At 45.2% G+C, this 17,463-nt stretch overlaps 1 protein-coding gene across 1 annotated transcript in view; it reads left to right on the top strand.

Annotated features, from left to right (window-relative positions):
- elovl5 (ELOVL fatty acid elongase 5) overlaps positions 1 to 17,463 on the top strand; it is a 108,198-nt gene that overhangs the window by 67,957 nt on the left and 22,778 nt on the right. The window contains exons 3-4 of the mRNA XM_041188069.1: positions 2,632 to 2,819; positions 15,181 to 15,258. Of these exons, the coding sequence (XP_041044003.1) occupies positions 2,632 to 2,819; positions 15,181 to 15,258 (266 nt within the window). The remainder of the gene's footprint in view (positions 1 to 2,631; positions 2,820 to 15,180; positions 15,259 to 17,463) is intronic.

Genomic DNA, 17,463 nt, shown 5'->3' with positions numbered 1-17,463 from the left:
GTGTCACATTCATAATAGAGACAAAGCTAAATACAGAAAATGCAGAGGAGAACTGAAGAAGGAAATAAGAGAGGCAAGGAGGATGCATGAAAATAGATTTAGCGGGTTATATAAAAGAGAACGCAGTTATCTTTTATAAGTACAAGGATAGTCAAAGAAAGGGTGGGACCAAAAGAGAGATCTTTTTATAAATCACTGGCTAGGCCCCAGCTGGAGTATTGTGTTCATTTCTGAATACTATACTCTAGGAAGGATGTCAAGGAGAGTGTGCAAATGAGATTTACCAGAATGGTACCAGGGCGCAGGGCTTCACTTATACAGCAAGACTAGAGAAGCTGGTATTATTCTCCTCAGAGCTGAGAACATCAAGGGAAGATTTAATATAGGTATTCAAAATCATCAAGAGTTTTGATAGGATAATGGACATACAACTATTTCCAGTGGCAGGAGGACATGTAATCAGAGGACACAGATTTACGGTGATTGGCAAAATAGCCAGAGGTGAGATGTGGTGATTTTTTTTGCACAGCACGTTGTTGTGATCTGCTGTGCACAGCCTGGAAAGGTGATGGAAGCATATTCAATAGTAACTTACAAAAGAGAAACAAATATTTGATTCGTTATGAGGAAAGGGCGGGGTAATGGGATTAGTTGGATAGCTTGTTGAAAAACCTGGTAGAGGCATGAATGGTTGAATGGCCTCCTTTTATGCAGTATCATTCCACAATTTTGTGGTTCCATTTGCCACCCTCTAATCCTCTGGCACCTCCCTCACATCAGGGGAAGATTATGCCAAGCCCTTCCACTACATCCACCCTAACTTCTTCTAGCAATGACAGATGCAAGCCATCCGGGCCCAATGATTTTTCCACACTGAGCATAGTCCATCCTTCCTTATCCACTTTCACCACATCCATTACCTCTACCATCTTTGCTTCTACCAATATTTTGTCAGCAACCTCTTCCTCAGTAAAGTAGAAGTAGATATTTTCAGAAGTGGGATTCCAACCCACACTTCCAGTGGAGGCTGCAAACTGAACAAACCACCTTTGACCACTTGAGCAGCCATCCTTATTGATTGTCTTTCTGCTGACTATGTTATTTGGCTGAGTCAGGCGATTAAGGTGTCTCTTCTGGACTCATACAGCTGTTTCTATTTCCTACCTTAAAACAGTGATGCAGCTCAAGTTATTCCATTGCCTGTAGAGTGCTTTAGGATGTACAGAGGTTATGAAAGATGCTACATAAATGCAAGACTTTCATTTATCCATATGCTGCTTTGCAGTATGGTTACTGGCCCTGCAGTCTCTGTGTTCTCTACTATTTTGTTGCACACAAGCCAACAGAGCACCACGACCCTGGGCTTTTCTTTTAAGTGGGATGCAACTCTTAAATTCAACATTATTGAAGTGACAAAGAGCAATTGAGTCTAAAAAAGAAAGTCCCATTGAATGTAATGAAATAGGGGATCAGCGTAGAGGCACATACTGTGGTGTTTGTTGTGTTAGCATACAAGTTCCTAAGATATATATGTGCAAAGGGGATGGCCAAGATAAGAATTTTCATTCTCCTGAATAATAGCTTGATGACATTTTACTCCCTCCTCGTCCTCATTCTGTGTTATTTGAAACCTTTTTAAGCATGTTTGAAAAGTTGCACAAAGATGGATTGTTAGTAATATTTTATTGGAGCCCAGTTATTTAAGCGTCTTAACAGCAGTCAAAGACTTACACTTTTACACTGCCCACTTTCACTCATAGTTGGTAACTGCAGAAACCCGACTATCTGCCGAGAAAGCACTGTACTTTTTCCACATGCATTAGGGTAACTTTGCCACCTGCTTTAAACAAGAGCTCACTTTGCAACCTGAACAATTAACTTATAAAGCAATGTGACGTGTAAGGCATTTGAAAATGACCCAACCCTTTGGAGAAAGAGACAGATTGTTCCCAATTTGATGTTCCCCACGTGTATGGTTTCATCCAGTCTTGTCACAAAAGTATTTATGTTGGAATCTTTTGGATGATTGAAAGCAGTTTATCTGAAAATGTTGCTGTGCTCCCTCATTTATTTGAGATAATCTATCAATGTGGCATTCTATCTCTATCTGAAAGCTTCCTCTTCAGCTGGCTGTGTAGTGAACATGAGTGACAACTTGTTGCCTAGCTGTGCTTAGCTGTGCACTGAACTATAACAATTTGCTTAATGCTGGGGAATTAAGGTTTATTCAGTTTGTAGCTTAGATAATGACAATTTTTCAATCCACTATGAGCAAAATACAAAAAGTAATTTTAATAATGTAATTTCATTCGCGATGCTTTCATTCACAATGTGTTTGTTTTGTAAGGCAATCAGCAGATACCATGGGGAAAATAAAGAACATTTGTATTAATTTGGTGTGTACATTTTTCCACATGGTTTCACAATTCTTGAGAAAGATAATAACAGGCTGTAACTTATTTTCTACATGTCATAAAAAAGTCAAGCCATGCTTGATGTAAAGTGTATTGTGCATCATCTCAAAGCTAACTGGAAGTTAAGCTGCATTTATTATTTGCTATACACAGTTGCAGATTGAAAGTGTTTTTGTTCTTGAAGAGCTGTTCTCACATTCATTTCTCTTTGTTCCAGATTCCAGAGTTGAGGGTTTTTTCCTTCTAGATAAGTATCCCCCTACTTTTATACTTAGTCTCCTGTACCTCTTTGTGGTTTGGGCTGGACCAAAGTACATGCAGAACAAGGCACCTTTATCTTCTAGGGGAATACTAGTGGTCTATAATATTGGATTAACGCTGCTTTCCTTATACATGTTTTGTGAGGTGAGAAATGTGAACATTTTGTTGGTTTTCATGAAATAATTTGTTCCCCCCGCCCCCACAGTTTTCTCATGTTTTGCTTTGTCTATCTTGTCGTCTAACAGTTTCTCATTGCTGTTTGTGTTTAATAAAAACAATTTGGAGCTAATTGAACCCAGTTGGCTTGGTATTAAGCCATATGGACCAAGACCCCAGTTCAATCACTGGTTGGTGCTACCTTTGCTTTGGTTGCACACTGTGGCGAGGGGCAGCTGGGTCTCGGAGCCTAATGAAATAAAAATCAGGGGTCCAGCTCTCAACTGCTCATCACGATCCAGTATCACAGCTGGAAAATAAAAGTGGGGCTGTTAGATACGTTTAAGATCCAGCCCAGCTGAGATGCCCCTGAAGTGGATCAGCCCTGTGGCACTCACAGTTCAGGATCTGCTATGAAGAATGAGCTGCCAAACAAAATCTCAATGAAGTGCTGGCCTGAGTTACTGCAACAGGTCAGGAAAGAAGCAGTAAGGAGGGAAATTTTTTAATGACATCACTTAAAGGACATGTGTAAGCTTCTAATGCTGCATTTCTCTGTGTTTATATACATTATACAGAAGTAAAATGTGCTTTTAGCATGCCTGATTATAATTAGATAAGAATATACAGAGAACGAGTCATGTTTACACTGAGTCATTTCCTTGTTCTGCTTCAATGCATTAAGTATAACTTTTTCAGATTAATCCTTATTTCAATTCTTTGTGTAGATGCAAAGGAGTTCCCTCCCTTAACCAGTCTCAGTTTTTTGTGCATTTATATTATACTCATTCGGCTAAAAGATGACCAAACTCCTGTATGCAACACCTGAGTGCTGACATTTTAAAAATATCTGTATCTATTAGTTTTAATTCCATTGTATTATCATTATATGTTCCTTAATCAGCTGCTGAAGAAATGATTGAAACAGAATGTCTGGAGAGCGAATCCAAGAAAACACTGAACAAGAAAAGAATGTCTCCACCAAGCCTGTCTTTATAGACTACGTACAAAAAGGCCCTTGCATATATATTATATATATAATATATATAGTTGTTTATCATGTCTCCCAAACATAGCTCAAAACTCTTTGCGTGCAATGAATCGAATTGAAGGGCTTAACTCTTATTGGATAGCTAAATGAAGCAGCCATTTTGTGTGCAGAAAAATCCCACAAACAACAATTGACCGAATGACCCGTTAGCCATTCTTTTTTGCTGGCTTAGAGAAAAATGTTGATCAGGACATCATCAATTATTTTTTCTCTTCGGTAGTGCCATAGAATTTTTAACATCTGCCAGAAAAGGAAGTTGGACCCCTATAGTTTCAATTCTGATTTGACAATGCAGCACTCCAATGGTACTGCATTGCAGATGGTGGGGTCAAATTGTGGCTTCAACCCACAATCTTTTTTTGGACTGGGACAATTTTAACTTCATTTGGATTATTCAGCCTCCTAAGAGATGGTTTCTCAGTGTTTTACTTACCCATCTCCCATCAAAATAATAAAATATCCAAGACATCTAACTAACTTGCCAGCACTCTGATCTTCTTTTGAAGGGAGGGCTTCCTAAATGTCTCACAGTGATTAGGAAAATGATCTGATTCAAATAATCACATAGTTATTTCAGTACATGATTTATAAGAATTTTTTAAATCAGACCTTGTTGATGATTTAAAACCCTAATTTTTTTGGTGTTTTTCAGTTTTTGTTTTTAGCATCAGTTACCAGGGGAATGAACAAGGACTTAAAGATAAGAGAGAAAACACAGAGAAATAAGTGAAAATCTGTTTTATTTTGTTTTGAACATCACTAAATCTAAATGGGCACCATTAAGCTAAGACAATCCATAAGTAGTGAAGTGGTTCACAGGCAATGCTTCAATGGGGCCAGCGATAGACAACTTAAAATTTATTAGAAATAATTCAGAGCATTTTCATACTGACCTATTCTTTATTGATTAGTCAGTTCCCCGAAGCAAATGATCTGCAGTGTCAACAAGTGATCTTTCCTAAAATTTATTTACCTCCAGAATTGGGCTCTAAAAGCCCCTCCTGTGGTACATATGCATTGCACCAATGATATTGCATTAGTGATATCGGGCAGAATCGTCCCAGATTTGCACTAAGTGTGATACTGGGTGGGTAAAATGATGTTTTACCTGCTGGCCGCAGTGGCGGCTTTTCACACATATCATCCCAAACCCACTGCATTAATGATGCATTCCTAGGAAACGCGCATGACAGTTTCCTTGACGGGCGGGCTCTCATTCGCCTGCCATGCCATCACCTCGTCGCTTCATCATGCCGGCCGCTATGCTTAAAGTCCAGCCACGCACGCCCCTTTCACTGCTTCCAGCCCATGACTGCTGCATGGATGACAGGATGGCCCGCAAAGGCAAAAAGACTGCAGCCCCCAGGTTTAATGATACGTCCCTCGAGTGCCTTTTGGACGCACTGGAGGCTCGCCATGATGTCCTCTATTCCCGCTGTGGCCGCAGGATGGGCAGCAAGGTCACTAATCTGGCTTGGCAGGCGGTGGCAGCAGCGGAGAGCTCCAACGCTCTGCAAAAGAGGACAGCCACCCAGTGCCACAAGAGGATGAGTGACCCCCCCCCATTCTGCCAGGAATGTCTGACTCCTGTCTGGCCGAGGGCAGCTCGCTTGCGCTCTGTGATCAGAGTCATATCGTAGAGTTGCAGCCATGAAACTTTAAAAGCATCTGATCCCTTGTCTGCCTTCAGCACCTGAGCCCTTCAGGAGCACAGCGTCACTGGTCACAGATGCTGAAGAGATTGGGACGGGCCCCACCTTAAAGGTGTTGGGAGCCCACAGAGAGAATGATGGAACTCTGTGACATCTGCCACGACATTCTAGCATCAATGACAAGCACCATTGAGGTGCAGGCATCAGTAATGTGTCCGGGGAGTGTGAGGCCAGATCAACACTTGGTCTGAAAGCTGCACAAAGCACAGGGAAGAGGCCGTAGACTGAGACACCTGCCTTTACCTTGTGCAGAAAGGTTTCACATCTGAAGCTGGCCGTGGAACAGTCACTGATGGAAGCGCTCACAGCTCCTTGCAAAGTTATCAGAACAAGGAGCCATAGGCAGGGAGACATTCTTGGGAGTTTTTTTGGCAATAGCGAACATTAACACCAGTGCCCAGGCTGTGAAAGTACATCTTCTTAACCTTCCTAACCTTGCCACTACGCCTTGGTGCTCCCTGGACACCTACAGTGGAAGCGAAGGCAGCCTGCTGATTGTGATGCCCTGTCTGTGATGACTTTGGTGGGCGCCCTCTAGAGGGCTGAGACCCGGAGGGCCCCAGCCTGCTTTCGGGATCCTTCTGTGTACAGTGGAACCCTCCTCGGCCTGTGGAACTGGAGCGACTAAGGTCACAAGAAGAGGGGATTTGGATTGGCCGGACAGTCCTGGAGTCACCTTGGTGTATGGCCCTGGGGTGTGCACCTGCTGACCCTCCTCCCTATGGGTGCCCAAGGGCCCCTGGCTGACCCCGGTCGAGTACAACTCATGAGACTGGAAGACCAGCAAGTTTCAGGCAGGCCAAGGAACATTTTTCACCGAGTTGATGGCTGGTGCAATTGATCTTTACCTCGGTGTGTGCTTCTGGGAACAGCTGTAGAGCACAGAGTCCTGTATCACAGAGCTGTTCAGGATGATCCTCGACAAAAACCACTGCATCTCTCTCCAGACCTCCTGTGCAAAGGTACATGGCAGAAGGAGGTAGACAATGTTCTCGTCCCCACCACAGCCATGTCGAGGCCAGCATGCGGAGGGGGTGAGACTCCGGGTGTGCAAGAAGTATCTGATGGGGAGGGCCTTTCTCACCACCAGCCAAGCTATATCTTGGGTGCTTGTTGGAAAGTTCTGGTGAGGTATTCTACCAAATGGCTTTGATTGACAAGATCTACTTTCTTCTTTTCCCACAGGGCCTTGAGGACAGTACGTGTGGACCACTGCCTGATAGATTTGTGGTCAGAGGTTTCTTTCTGCATAAACCTTTCCATAAGGGAGAGGTAGTACAGCACAGTTCAACTGCTTGGAGCATCCTGTGACCCTGTGGTCAGACCCATCCTTTGCAACACTTTGGGGCCTTCTGGCTGTTGTTCTATGGCAGCAGTGACCTAGGCGCTCGCAGCCAGGACTCTCTTGATTTCCCATACTGGGCCTGTGTTCTGCAGCCACACAGGCACATGAACCACACTTTCTGTCAGAATAGCACACCTCATGTGCACTGCAGACACTTGGGCTTAGAAATTGCATATGAAAACTGTCAGCCTATCACCTGTTTGAAGCCCCCTTTGCAAAACTAGGTTGTGCTGTTAACTGCTGAAAGTGCCGTGCATGCTCTGGGTCCGTTTCTTCAGATGCTTATCAACAAAACCAGTGGCCCTTAAAGGGACATCTGACGGCTGCCAGCTAAAGTACATTTAAAACATTTTACATACTGCATTGTGAAATCGGGAGGAACAGGACCCTACATTAAATCCACTGGCACGTCTACCACTTGGCCGCCTCCCAATTACTTTCTCCTGCCCCCCCTCCCCCCAATCCCCCCTTCACTGTTGTAATGATCTCTGCGGGCTGATCTTGAGGTGACCTGGGACTAATGAGTTTCTGGTGGCACCAGAACTGCTGCCTGCTGTTGACCAGCAATAAAGAATGAGGCCATCTGACATTTTTGGGCACGTGCAGAATGTGCAATCCAATTTCTGGGTAAGCAGACAGATTTTCTCAAATTTGCACTGTCCAGAACATGTCAAAATATTGCAAATAGTATTTGAACATCTAGATTACCTTGGGTTTGCGGAGTCGGGTTAACCTAGCTTGGAAACAAGCATCGGCCATTTCAACTTGCAACATAGAGTGCTCATACATATGAAGCAATGAGAATAGGTAAATCTAGTTATTATTTAATAGCTACCAGTACAAAAAAAATTTGTTTAATTGACATTAAACCATTGTTAATTAACATTAATGTTTTATTAACGACTCCCCCATAAAACTAAGTTCATAGGTTGGACAAGTACTAGAGATTTTGAAATTGTGTGGCCTCATTTGTACTTGTGTCCAGTGATAGTGGAAGTGCTTTTGAAGGTTGGTAAATTCTATGAAGCAGTGGAGGGCAAATTTCTCCAGATGTTGAATGTGTTGTCACAGTGATTTAAAAAGATACCAATAATGAAAATTATGGTAAGACATTAAAACAAACGCTAGACTTGTTTGTTAAGCATATTTATGAATTCTCATATTTAAACATGAAATAAAATGAAGTTGATTCTATGATTCTGTAAATGGTGGAGGAATTGGGTGGAATTAAAATACAACTGCAAAGTGACTAGAATCATATGGATTAGGTCAGATTCTTTTTAAAAATTCAATGCCCAGCTGTGAATGTTGCTCTGTGCTTGTAAATCATTGTGCAAGTCTCATCACTACTTCCTCATTGTTATGATAACAGTGAATTCCCACATTCAGCCTATAGCTGGAAATATAAAATCTACAGCATGTCACTCACTGTTGGAAGTGCCAGGTTGTAGCATCACCCCTTATGTTTGCTTGAATGCTTTGTTGCCTCAGAGCAGTCTGTGTCCATCTCTCTCAAATCTCCCTGTTTCAATCTCTCCAGCCCAGTTTACGAACTGTTCATATTGCCACCATCGCAAAGTCTAAGGTCACCAATTGCTTGCTATTGCTGTGCTAGGTGAGTCATCTCTAACCTCTCTGGAGTTCCCCCACATTGAACCATGCCATCACCTCCCTTGTCTTATCCAGACCCCAGAGGCTGCCCTTGTGGGATTACATTCCTATTTTCTGTGCATAGCCAGTGCAGCCCTGGCAGTGGCTTGTCTCCCTGCCCCAACTTTCCCCGCATTCTCACCTCCAGAGGCCCGACAGTTTTTATCCTTGGTCACCTTTTCTTCATCATCTGCACGCTGCCTTTTGCCAACATCATCTGCGTCTTACACATGCGCTGATGTCACCCAACTCTTAACAGCGGGATTGTCCCCTCAGTGCACCAAGTGTGGAGCCAGTGTGAGAAATGGCCTTTTACTTGCTGGCCGCAGTAGTGGGTTTTTGCACTGTATTGTTCGCTTCCTGCTGCATTGATTACGTACGCCTGGGAAACACGCCGGATTGTAGGCGGGCAGCCTCTGATTCATCCACCCCGCTCTACGTTTACCTCTTTTGACTCTGGGTGCTATATCTAAACAGCAGCTGTGCAGAGCTTTGTTAATGACTGCAGCAGCCCAAGACTGCCACACATGAGAGAGCTGGCCCCAAGAGGGGAGAAGACTGCAGCCCCCAAGTTTAGCGATGCCTCACTGGAAGGCCTGCTGGAGGTCCGTGGCTTTGTCCTCTATGTGATGGCTGGAGGGTGTCTACCACTCTGGCTTGGGAGGCGGTGGCAGCAGTGGTTATTGTTAATGTTGCAAATAGGAGGTCATCCATCCAGTGCAGAAGGAGGACAAATGATCTCATCCATTCAGCCAAGGTATTTCAATCTGATCACTCGCAAATCACACACTCACAAGCCCATCAGACATTCACAGGGATATCACACACTGCCAGCTCAAGGGACATCACCACTCACTCTCACCCACACCTGCACATCTCCATCTGGGCTCATTTCCTCTGGAGCTTGTGTCCTCATCCCATCCATGTCTTCACTCACCACCCTCATATGAGTTCTGCCCATACTCTCCACCTGTCTTTTATGCAGGACAAGCTCGCACACAACCGCAGGGAGAGATCCTCGGGGTGGAATGCTAGAACCCAAGTTCCTTGCTGCCTTTGAAAATTAAGCAATTGAGCTGGCATGAGAGAGGACGTGACCATGCCTGTGCTGATGCTGAGATCGTTGGCAAACACCCACATGAGGATCTTGCACCAGCTCATCTCTCAGACAACCATACTGTGAATGCATTGTCCTGTTTTACAGCTGCCTGCCATGCACTAATTTTCTCTACTTCTTTCATAGGCACCTCTGCAATGCGCTCAAGACCCTCAACCAGCCAGGCCCTTAGCTTGGTGAGAAACCTAAGGAACACCTTTTGAAGAGCAGTCACAGAGCTCACTCACACTCTCCACCAGTGCAGTGACGCACACCTCAGTGGGACCTAGATGTAGAGCAGCCTTGGGGTTACAATCTGGTGAGCACAGCACACAGTCTGTTCCACAATTGGCCGAGGCAGGGATATCCGAGGTTGCCGGCACCTGGAGTACTGCTGGAGTGCGAGTCAGATGATGAGCATCTTGGCTCGGTCATGTCTCAGTTGCTGGAGCTGCAATGATAAGCACAGGAACATCAGGGAGGGATGTCAGCTGCATTTCGCAGATTGCAACGGGCGATTGAGGAGTATGTCCACCTTCAGTCTGAGGTAATAGCGCTGGCATGCCAATGCACCGAGCTCAGCACTGATAGGATGGTGGTCGCCATCGAGACCTTGGTGCAGGACAGCGTTCCTGCACTGCTGTAGGAGCAGCACTCCATCACTGAAGCCATTGGTGGCATCTTTCAGCTGCCAAGTGTCACCTATCAGTTTCACCATTAAGGTTATACAGGATGTATTGTCCTGTTGCTGGAGATGGATCTCCTTTAGGAGCTTTGTCACATTGAAGGCAGACAGCCAAGAGCCTGCTGAGGATAGTGGAACAGCTCCTGGCTGTTCTAGGCTGCTGTTGCTACTGGGAAGCTGGAGAGACCCTTGAAGAAGCAGCACCTTCTGACATCTGATGCTGGGACGTCCTCCTCCTGTTAGCACCTCATCTCAGCAAGGACACATGCTCCCGAGGCTTCATAACCCTGCAAAGGATCAGGACAACGTGAGCCTGACATGTAACTATTCATTTTTATATTGAAGTTGAAATGAGAGGAATATCAACGCTGGTGTTAATGTTAGCCCATGAAGGAGGGCACTTGTCCAAGAGGGTACTCACTGGCTGGTATTTTCCTGCCTCGTCATGGCGGGACCTGCTGCCGGAGTATCGCTGGCCCAGCCAAAATTCTATTGACTTTCGATGGGACTGGGTGATCCTGGCAATGTGTGGGGCTGGAAAATCCCACCCACTGCAGGTCGAGATCCTCCTTGTGGAATCTGGTGGCTATGCACGCCTGCCTCGTCTGGCCCATGCCAAGGCCTCTTCCTCTGCAGCCTCGGCTTCCTCGTCGGAGGAGATGTGCAGTTCCTCCATGTCAGCATCTGGCAAGTCCTCCCCCTTTGCAGCGCCAGGTTGTGCAGTGTGCAGCAAACAACGATGATCCGTGAGATCCTCTGGGGACCATACTGGGATGCTCCTCCAGGTCTGTCCAGGTATCGGAATCACATCTTTAAGCTGCTTATGGTCTGCTCCACCAATGCTTGGGTAGTGGCATGAACATTGTTGTACCTTGTCTCCACAGGATTCTGTGGCTGCCACCAGGTGTCATCAGCCACATCCTTTGCGGGTACCCATTGTCACTGAGGAGCCAATCCTGGACCCTGCGTGGTCCCTCGGAGATGCGCAGGTTCTGCGATCTACTCAAGATGTACGAGTCCTGGACACTTCCTGGGTATCGGGCGCAAACCTACATGATCAGTTTCTTATGGCTGCAGACTAGCTGTACATTGAGCAAGTGGTAGCCTTTCCTGTTTATGTATGGCAGTGCCTGTTGTCAGGCTACTTTTAGAGCCAGATGAGTACAGTCGATGGCACCCTGCACCTGTGGAATCTAGCAATCTCAGCAAAGCCCAGTGCTCTGGCATCCTGGGTTGTTTGATCTCTGTCAAAGTTGATGTAATTGTGGGCCTTGGTAAAAGGGTGTCTGTGACCTCATGAATGCATTTGTGCGTGGACGCTTGAGAGATGCCACAGAGGTCCCCAGTGGAGCCCTGGAAGGAGCTATTAGTGTAGAAGTTCAGTGCAACAGTTACTTTCACAGCCAATGGCAAAGGATGCTCTCCCAGTCCCCATTGCACCAATTCCTGGAGAATGTGGTAAATTTGAGTTACCAGATCCCTGGACATGCCGGGTGTCGGCAACACTCTCTCGCTCATCTGCAGATAAGATGTGCGAGTCTTGTACAACATCGGTCTTGCGAGGCTCCTATGCACGACGTCTCTGTGAACCTCATCCTCTGTATCTGGATGTGGCCCTGCTGCCCCTTGGTGTTGAGGGTTTAGCTCCTCCCTTTGGCGAGCCTGGAGCCTCTGTCGCAATCTTCCCCTTCTCTCCTGCCTGTATGAGGTTATACAGCAGCAATAAATCCAGGCCCCATCTTCCTGAGGGTCTCCTGTCTGCAGCATCAATGAGAAACAGACAAGAGTCAGCATCAGCCTGCAAAGCTTCTCTTTCTGTCAATGACTCATCAGTGAATGTGGGTTCAAGGGCTTTGGAAACTAATTGCCCCAAAAATCCAGGCCAGCACAGGGCTCGTTTCAAGGTGCACCTTCCCACACCGCCCATCCCCAACCCCTTTACATAACTAACTGCGATGAGATTGCTTTGGCTGGGTGCGTGGATGTGCTGCTTTCAGCCCAGGTGATTGGACCCTCATTCACTGCACTCTAATACCACACTTCCTTGGATTATACATGAGGAAAAACGTTTAGTCAGGAACTGAGATTATTTGAGGGGGCTGGGGCATCTCTTCTATGGAGCTGCCAGCACCACAATTGTAACACACATCTGAAGATGGTCCAGTCGCCCAGTTGCTCTGGAATGCGTTACCACTCTGGGGAGTCTGCACATTGTGAACGAGGGGTTAATAGAAGGAGATTGATTCATGCCACTTTGCAGGATTAGTCTCGCATGGAAGCCCATCATAGCTTCACTTTCCTGATTCCCTGCATTGTCATTGAAAGACTCCTAACATGTCTCATGTGTGCCTCACTCCTCATTTGGGAATGTTCAGTTCAGTTCGGTGCCCCTTTAATTGCCCCCCCCCCCCCCCAGTGCATGCACCTGCCCGCCAATTGACCCTCAGAGCTTTCACCAGCAGAGTATCTCCTCATTTTAATTTTGTACTGAGCGGTCGCTGCAGGTTGGAAGATGGTGGTGCTGAGGTCTCATTACCAGACCAGCTTGGACCCTCCCTGTGTGAGTGTGGAAATCCCTCCCATTGTCCTAGAGAAGCTTAATGTTCAAGTTTCCCTCCCTCCAAGAACCCTTCAATCCTCCCCCTGTATTCCTTGATTCCATCATGATTGTGGTGGATATCCCTTTGTTACCCTCAGAACATGGTGAGGTAAATGTGCCTATACCCTGTGTGGACCTCACCCCTCCCCATCTTGAGGTCACTTACACAGTCTGGCAAATATCCCCCCTTCCGACACCCTCAAATGCCCCCACAGTACCTTTTCCCCATCTAAAGGCTGGAGATGCCTCCCTGCAGCCCAGTATCATGCCAGAAACCCTTGGGCCAACACGCATGACATTACGACAAATGCCCTGTGCACAACATGCTGGGCATGACTGAGACTGGACTGACAGGCCCTCCCCCTGCCTGGACTAGGACAAGGACAGTCTTTACAAGCTCAACGTTGAGGCGCTTCTTCACTCAACCATCCTCCCATTCTGGTCCAAAGTCACTTATGTCATTCTGTAACTGACTCTCCCCCCATCCTGGCACCGGTGAGCAGCCCTTATAATGAGATGCAAATGTATTACATTGATGTTCCTGACATGCCGCAGCGGGAAACATGGCTGCCATTGATGGCTGGAGCGGACGATCCTGGACTGATTTTACGACGGCGGTAAACTGAGTTTTCCAATCTCACAATATTTTCTGCTCCTGCCTACCATGACGCCTGCCGCGGGCAGGGCTGGCCTCCCCATCACCTTTCTCGAGGGCTGAGGGGACTTCAGTTATCAGGAGAGACTAGACAAGCTGAGATGGTTGTCCTTAGAGCCAATGAGGTTAATTGGAGAATTTAATAGAGGTGTTTAAAATTACAAAGGGTTTTGATAGAGCAAGTAGAGAGACACGTATTTAAAATAATTGGCAAAAAAGTTGGGAGGAGATGAAGAGGATTTTTTTTTAACTGAGCCAGCACAGGCACGATGGGGCAAATGGCCTACTTCTATGCTGAATGATGCAATTTCCCCAAACCACCTCAGTGCTGTCAGAGTGCCTGACCAACATCCAGCCATGAATGAGTCACAGCTTCTTCTAGCTTAACTTCATGGAGACTGAAATCAACAGCCCCCATTGTAATTCTGCTTCCTTTGCCACTGATTCCACCTGTCTCACAGGTACTGACTCAGACTGAACCTGCTGATCCTTGACCTTGCACTCTTGCTTGACCCTATGCTGAGGTTGAAACCTTAGCGTTGAGCCATCTTTTCATCCAAGCTTTTGATCACCCTTCTGAGTCGGTTCTTCGTTGGCTTATCCAGTTTCCCATCTACTTTCGCTTATGAAGCCCCTTAGGAAGTTTGCATGCTGAAGGTATGTACAAGAGCATGTTCTCCGAGATATGTCCAAAAACTTCCCTTTATGTGGTCAAGCGGAGCAGGATGCCCACAAGGGAAGTCTGTGCCTCATCTAGTCTCCTGGCCGCTTCAAGTACAACACGGACTTAGTCGATTGGCATGGCTGCGCCAGTCCTAAATAAACCCAATGTGCAAATCTCTGGGTGCATTCCTGCTGTCTGCATTTGTTTGGGTTTTTTTGCGGACGACAGTATTCGACAGTACTGGAGGGAAACAATTGACCCTAAGGGGGAGAATGCAATGAATAGGATATCGTGTATCAGATGCAAGGTAACATAAGAACTGTCTGGCACGAGCTTCAAACCTTCATTCATTATTTTCCATGTACAAATAAGATTTTCTGTCATCCGCACAGGGGAAAACTGCTTAGGAATGTTCCTCCATTAAGACTTGCATGCCAGCTCCCCAGGTAGCCCTCTCCCTGTCGGCCATAGATAAAATAACTCATTATGGTAATATCCCCCTGTAGTTGGTTGTAGTTTTGTTGTTTTATTTTCGTAGCTCATCACGAAAAGGCCTTCCTCATACATTGAGTCATTCAGATTCACAATTCCCCATGCACTTCCCACACCTTTTCCCACTGCTCTGAATGTTATGAAAATACTTCAACCATTCACCAGGAAATGGAATGAGTTGGGTAGAGTCTTTACCAGATTGGATGGCTTCAACCTGGGCCCTGTGAAGTGACTAGCTTGCTGGAACATATTTCCATTTCTTGTTAACGTGGTTCTTTTGTATGCATTGGGATGGAGAGGATTTTTCTTTAAATCTTTTGAAAAAAAAAGACCTTCTTCTTTGTTAATTTTGTGAGATAAACTAGCAATAGCTACAAAATAAGTCTGTTTGCTTCCTCAGCTGGTCAGAGGTGTTTGGAATGGAGGATACAGTATTTTCTGTCAGGACACTCATGATGCTGGTGAAGCTGATCTCAAGGTAAAATTACAAGCATTCGTTATACTAGTACAGAAGTGATGCTGGATTGACAATTTGGTAAAATCCTCAGGCTGGTATTATGACTGTGATCATTCTTTCTTCAATGTTTTCTTTAATCTCTTTTTAACTTTCAAATGTACCCCAAACATTTCAGAATCTTTTGCACTTAACAGTGTTAGTAAGAAAAAGCCCCAGGGAGTCTGCAAGTATTTTTCCCATACTTTTTTTTTCCTTACTGCCCTGTGACAAAATAACTGGATGTTATTACATTGAATTTAGTCCATATTCGCATGATAAGCCAATGATCACAAATGCCCAGAGCCAAGCCCAGGAGTTTAACCTTTCGGAAGGATGTTAGTGTTTCCATTTTGTTACCTCTGAGAGAATGGAATTTAATTGAAGTTCTTGTGAAGGATATAACCAGCTCCCAAGACGGTATAAGCAGTTACTGAGTTTTATTATGATTGTTAAATAGGTTCTCAGCTTAAGATTGCTTGTTAAAAGAGAATGTAAAAGGCACAAATGTTGAACCTGGTAGGAAGTTAAAAGCAAAATACTGCGGATGCTGGAAATCCGCAATAAAAACAGAAAATGCAGGCAAAACTCAGCAGGCCTGGTAGCATCTGTGGAGGGAGGAACAGAGTTAACGTTTTAAGTCCATATGACTCTTCAGAGCTCTGAAGAAGAGTCATATGGATTCAACACATTAACTCTGGTAGTAAGTTATGTTGAAATTTTATCCATGCACTTTCATTTAGCATTGATCTGATCTCAGTGTGAAAGTGCAATTTTCACCTTTGCTTACAAAAATCTAATGCCTTCAAATTGAACTCCCCATCTTTGTTTCAAAAGCCACATCCAGCCTAGAAAAATAAGTCACAATGAAAGATACATTACGGACCACACTGTTTTAGAAAAATGCAGCCAGTGGCATTTGATTAGTTGAAAGAAGAAATAAACATTATTGTATGATGTGATGGTTTTCTCGGTTCAGTTCGTTTGAATTTCTGCTAAAGCCTAGAAATTACTCTAGTCGTTAAGCTTATCACATGCACTTAATATTCTGTCACAGCGGAGAAATTTCAGTCGTGCCATATTACACTGATTTCCCTTCTTCCGCCCCCACATCACTGCTTCCAAAAACGCTCCGTGCAAAAAATCGGTGCTCAGCTTTCAAACAGAATTTCTGCACATAAGTAATAATCAGCTTGCTAAAATGGTGATAATTGCCTTTTAAAGGCATTTTAAGCACAATTGCCTACTTTGTGTGACGCTCCAAGATTGCAAATTTATGCACATGAGAATATTTCTGCATCATATTTTTATATGGCTAAGTGGATTGGGCAATTAAAAGTCGATTTGAGCTTGGTGTTAAAATGCTGCTTGACACATGCATGACACATGCAGCATTGGTGTATACATTGGCTGCTGGCTCTCTGTCTCAGGCCTGGCACACATTAAATTGCTCCAAGCTAATACGACCCTGAGTTTAATGTGGTTTATGGATTCTCTCCTTATTGCCACTGGAGCCCCTCAGCAGCACTTCAGACACTAAGCGTCCAATTTGAACTGATCCTTTAGGGGAAGCCATTATTTAAAAATTGCTTTGATTCTTCTGGATGGGCCTCTTCTTCCTGTGTGATCGAAAGCATTGACGATGCTTATTCCAGCTGACTTTTAACACCACAACATCAACAACTTGCATTTATATAGTGTCTTTAATGTAATAAAGCAGCCAAAGTGCTTCACAGGAGTGTTTTCAAACAAAATCTGACACTGAACTGCATAAGGAGATATTAGGACAGGTGACCAAAAGCTTGCTTAAAGAGATAGATTTTAAAGCGATGTAGAGAGGCAAAGACGTTTAGGGATGGAATTCTGGAGCTTAGGCCCCGGGTTAGGCTATGCCTCAATTTTTAAATTCCCATCCCACTCCTATCTCTTTAATCTCCTCCAGCCCTACAACTTCCGAGATATCTGCACTCTTCTAATTCTGGCCTCTCGACCATCCCCAATTTTATCACTTCACCCATTGGTGGCTGTGCCTTCAGCTGCTGAGAGCCATTGGAGATCAGCTAGCACGGTGGGGGGGGGGGGGGGGGGGGGTGCGGGGGTGGGTGGGGTGGTGGTGGTGGTGGTGGGGGAGGTAGTTGGTGGTAGGGAATGATAGGTGAACAGCACTTGGGGCAAGTAAGGACACAGGCA

The sequence above is a fragment of the Carcharodon carcharias genome, chromosome 5 (assembly GCF_017639515.1).
Source record: "Carcharodon carcharias isolate sCarCar2 chromosome 5, sCarCar2.pri, whole genome shotgun sequence".
NCBI lineage: Eukaryota > Metazoa > Chordata > Chondrichthyes > Lamniformes > Lamnidae > Carcharodon > Carcharodon carcharias.
The sequence above is the reverse complement of the archived record's forward strand: the minus strand, read 5'-3'. Positions and strand labels throughout refer to the sequence as shown.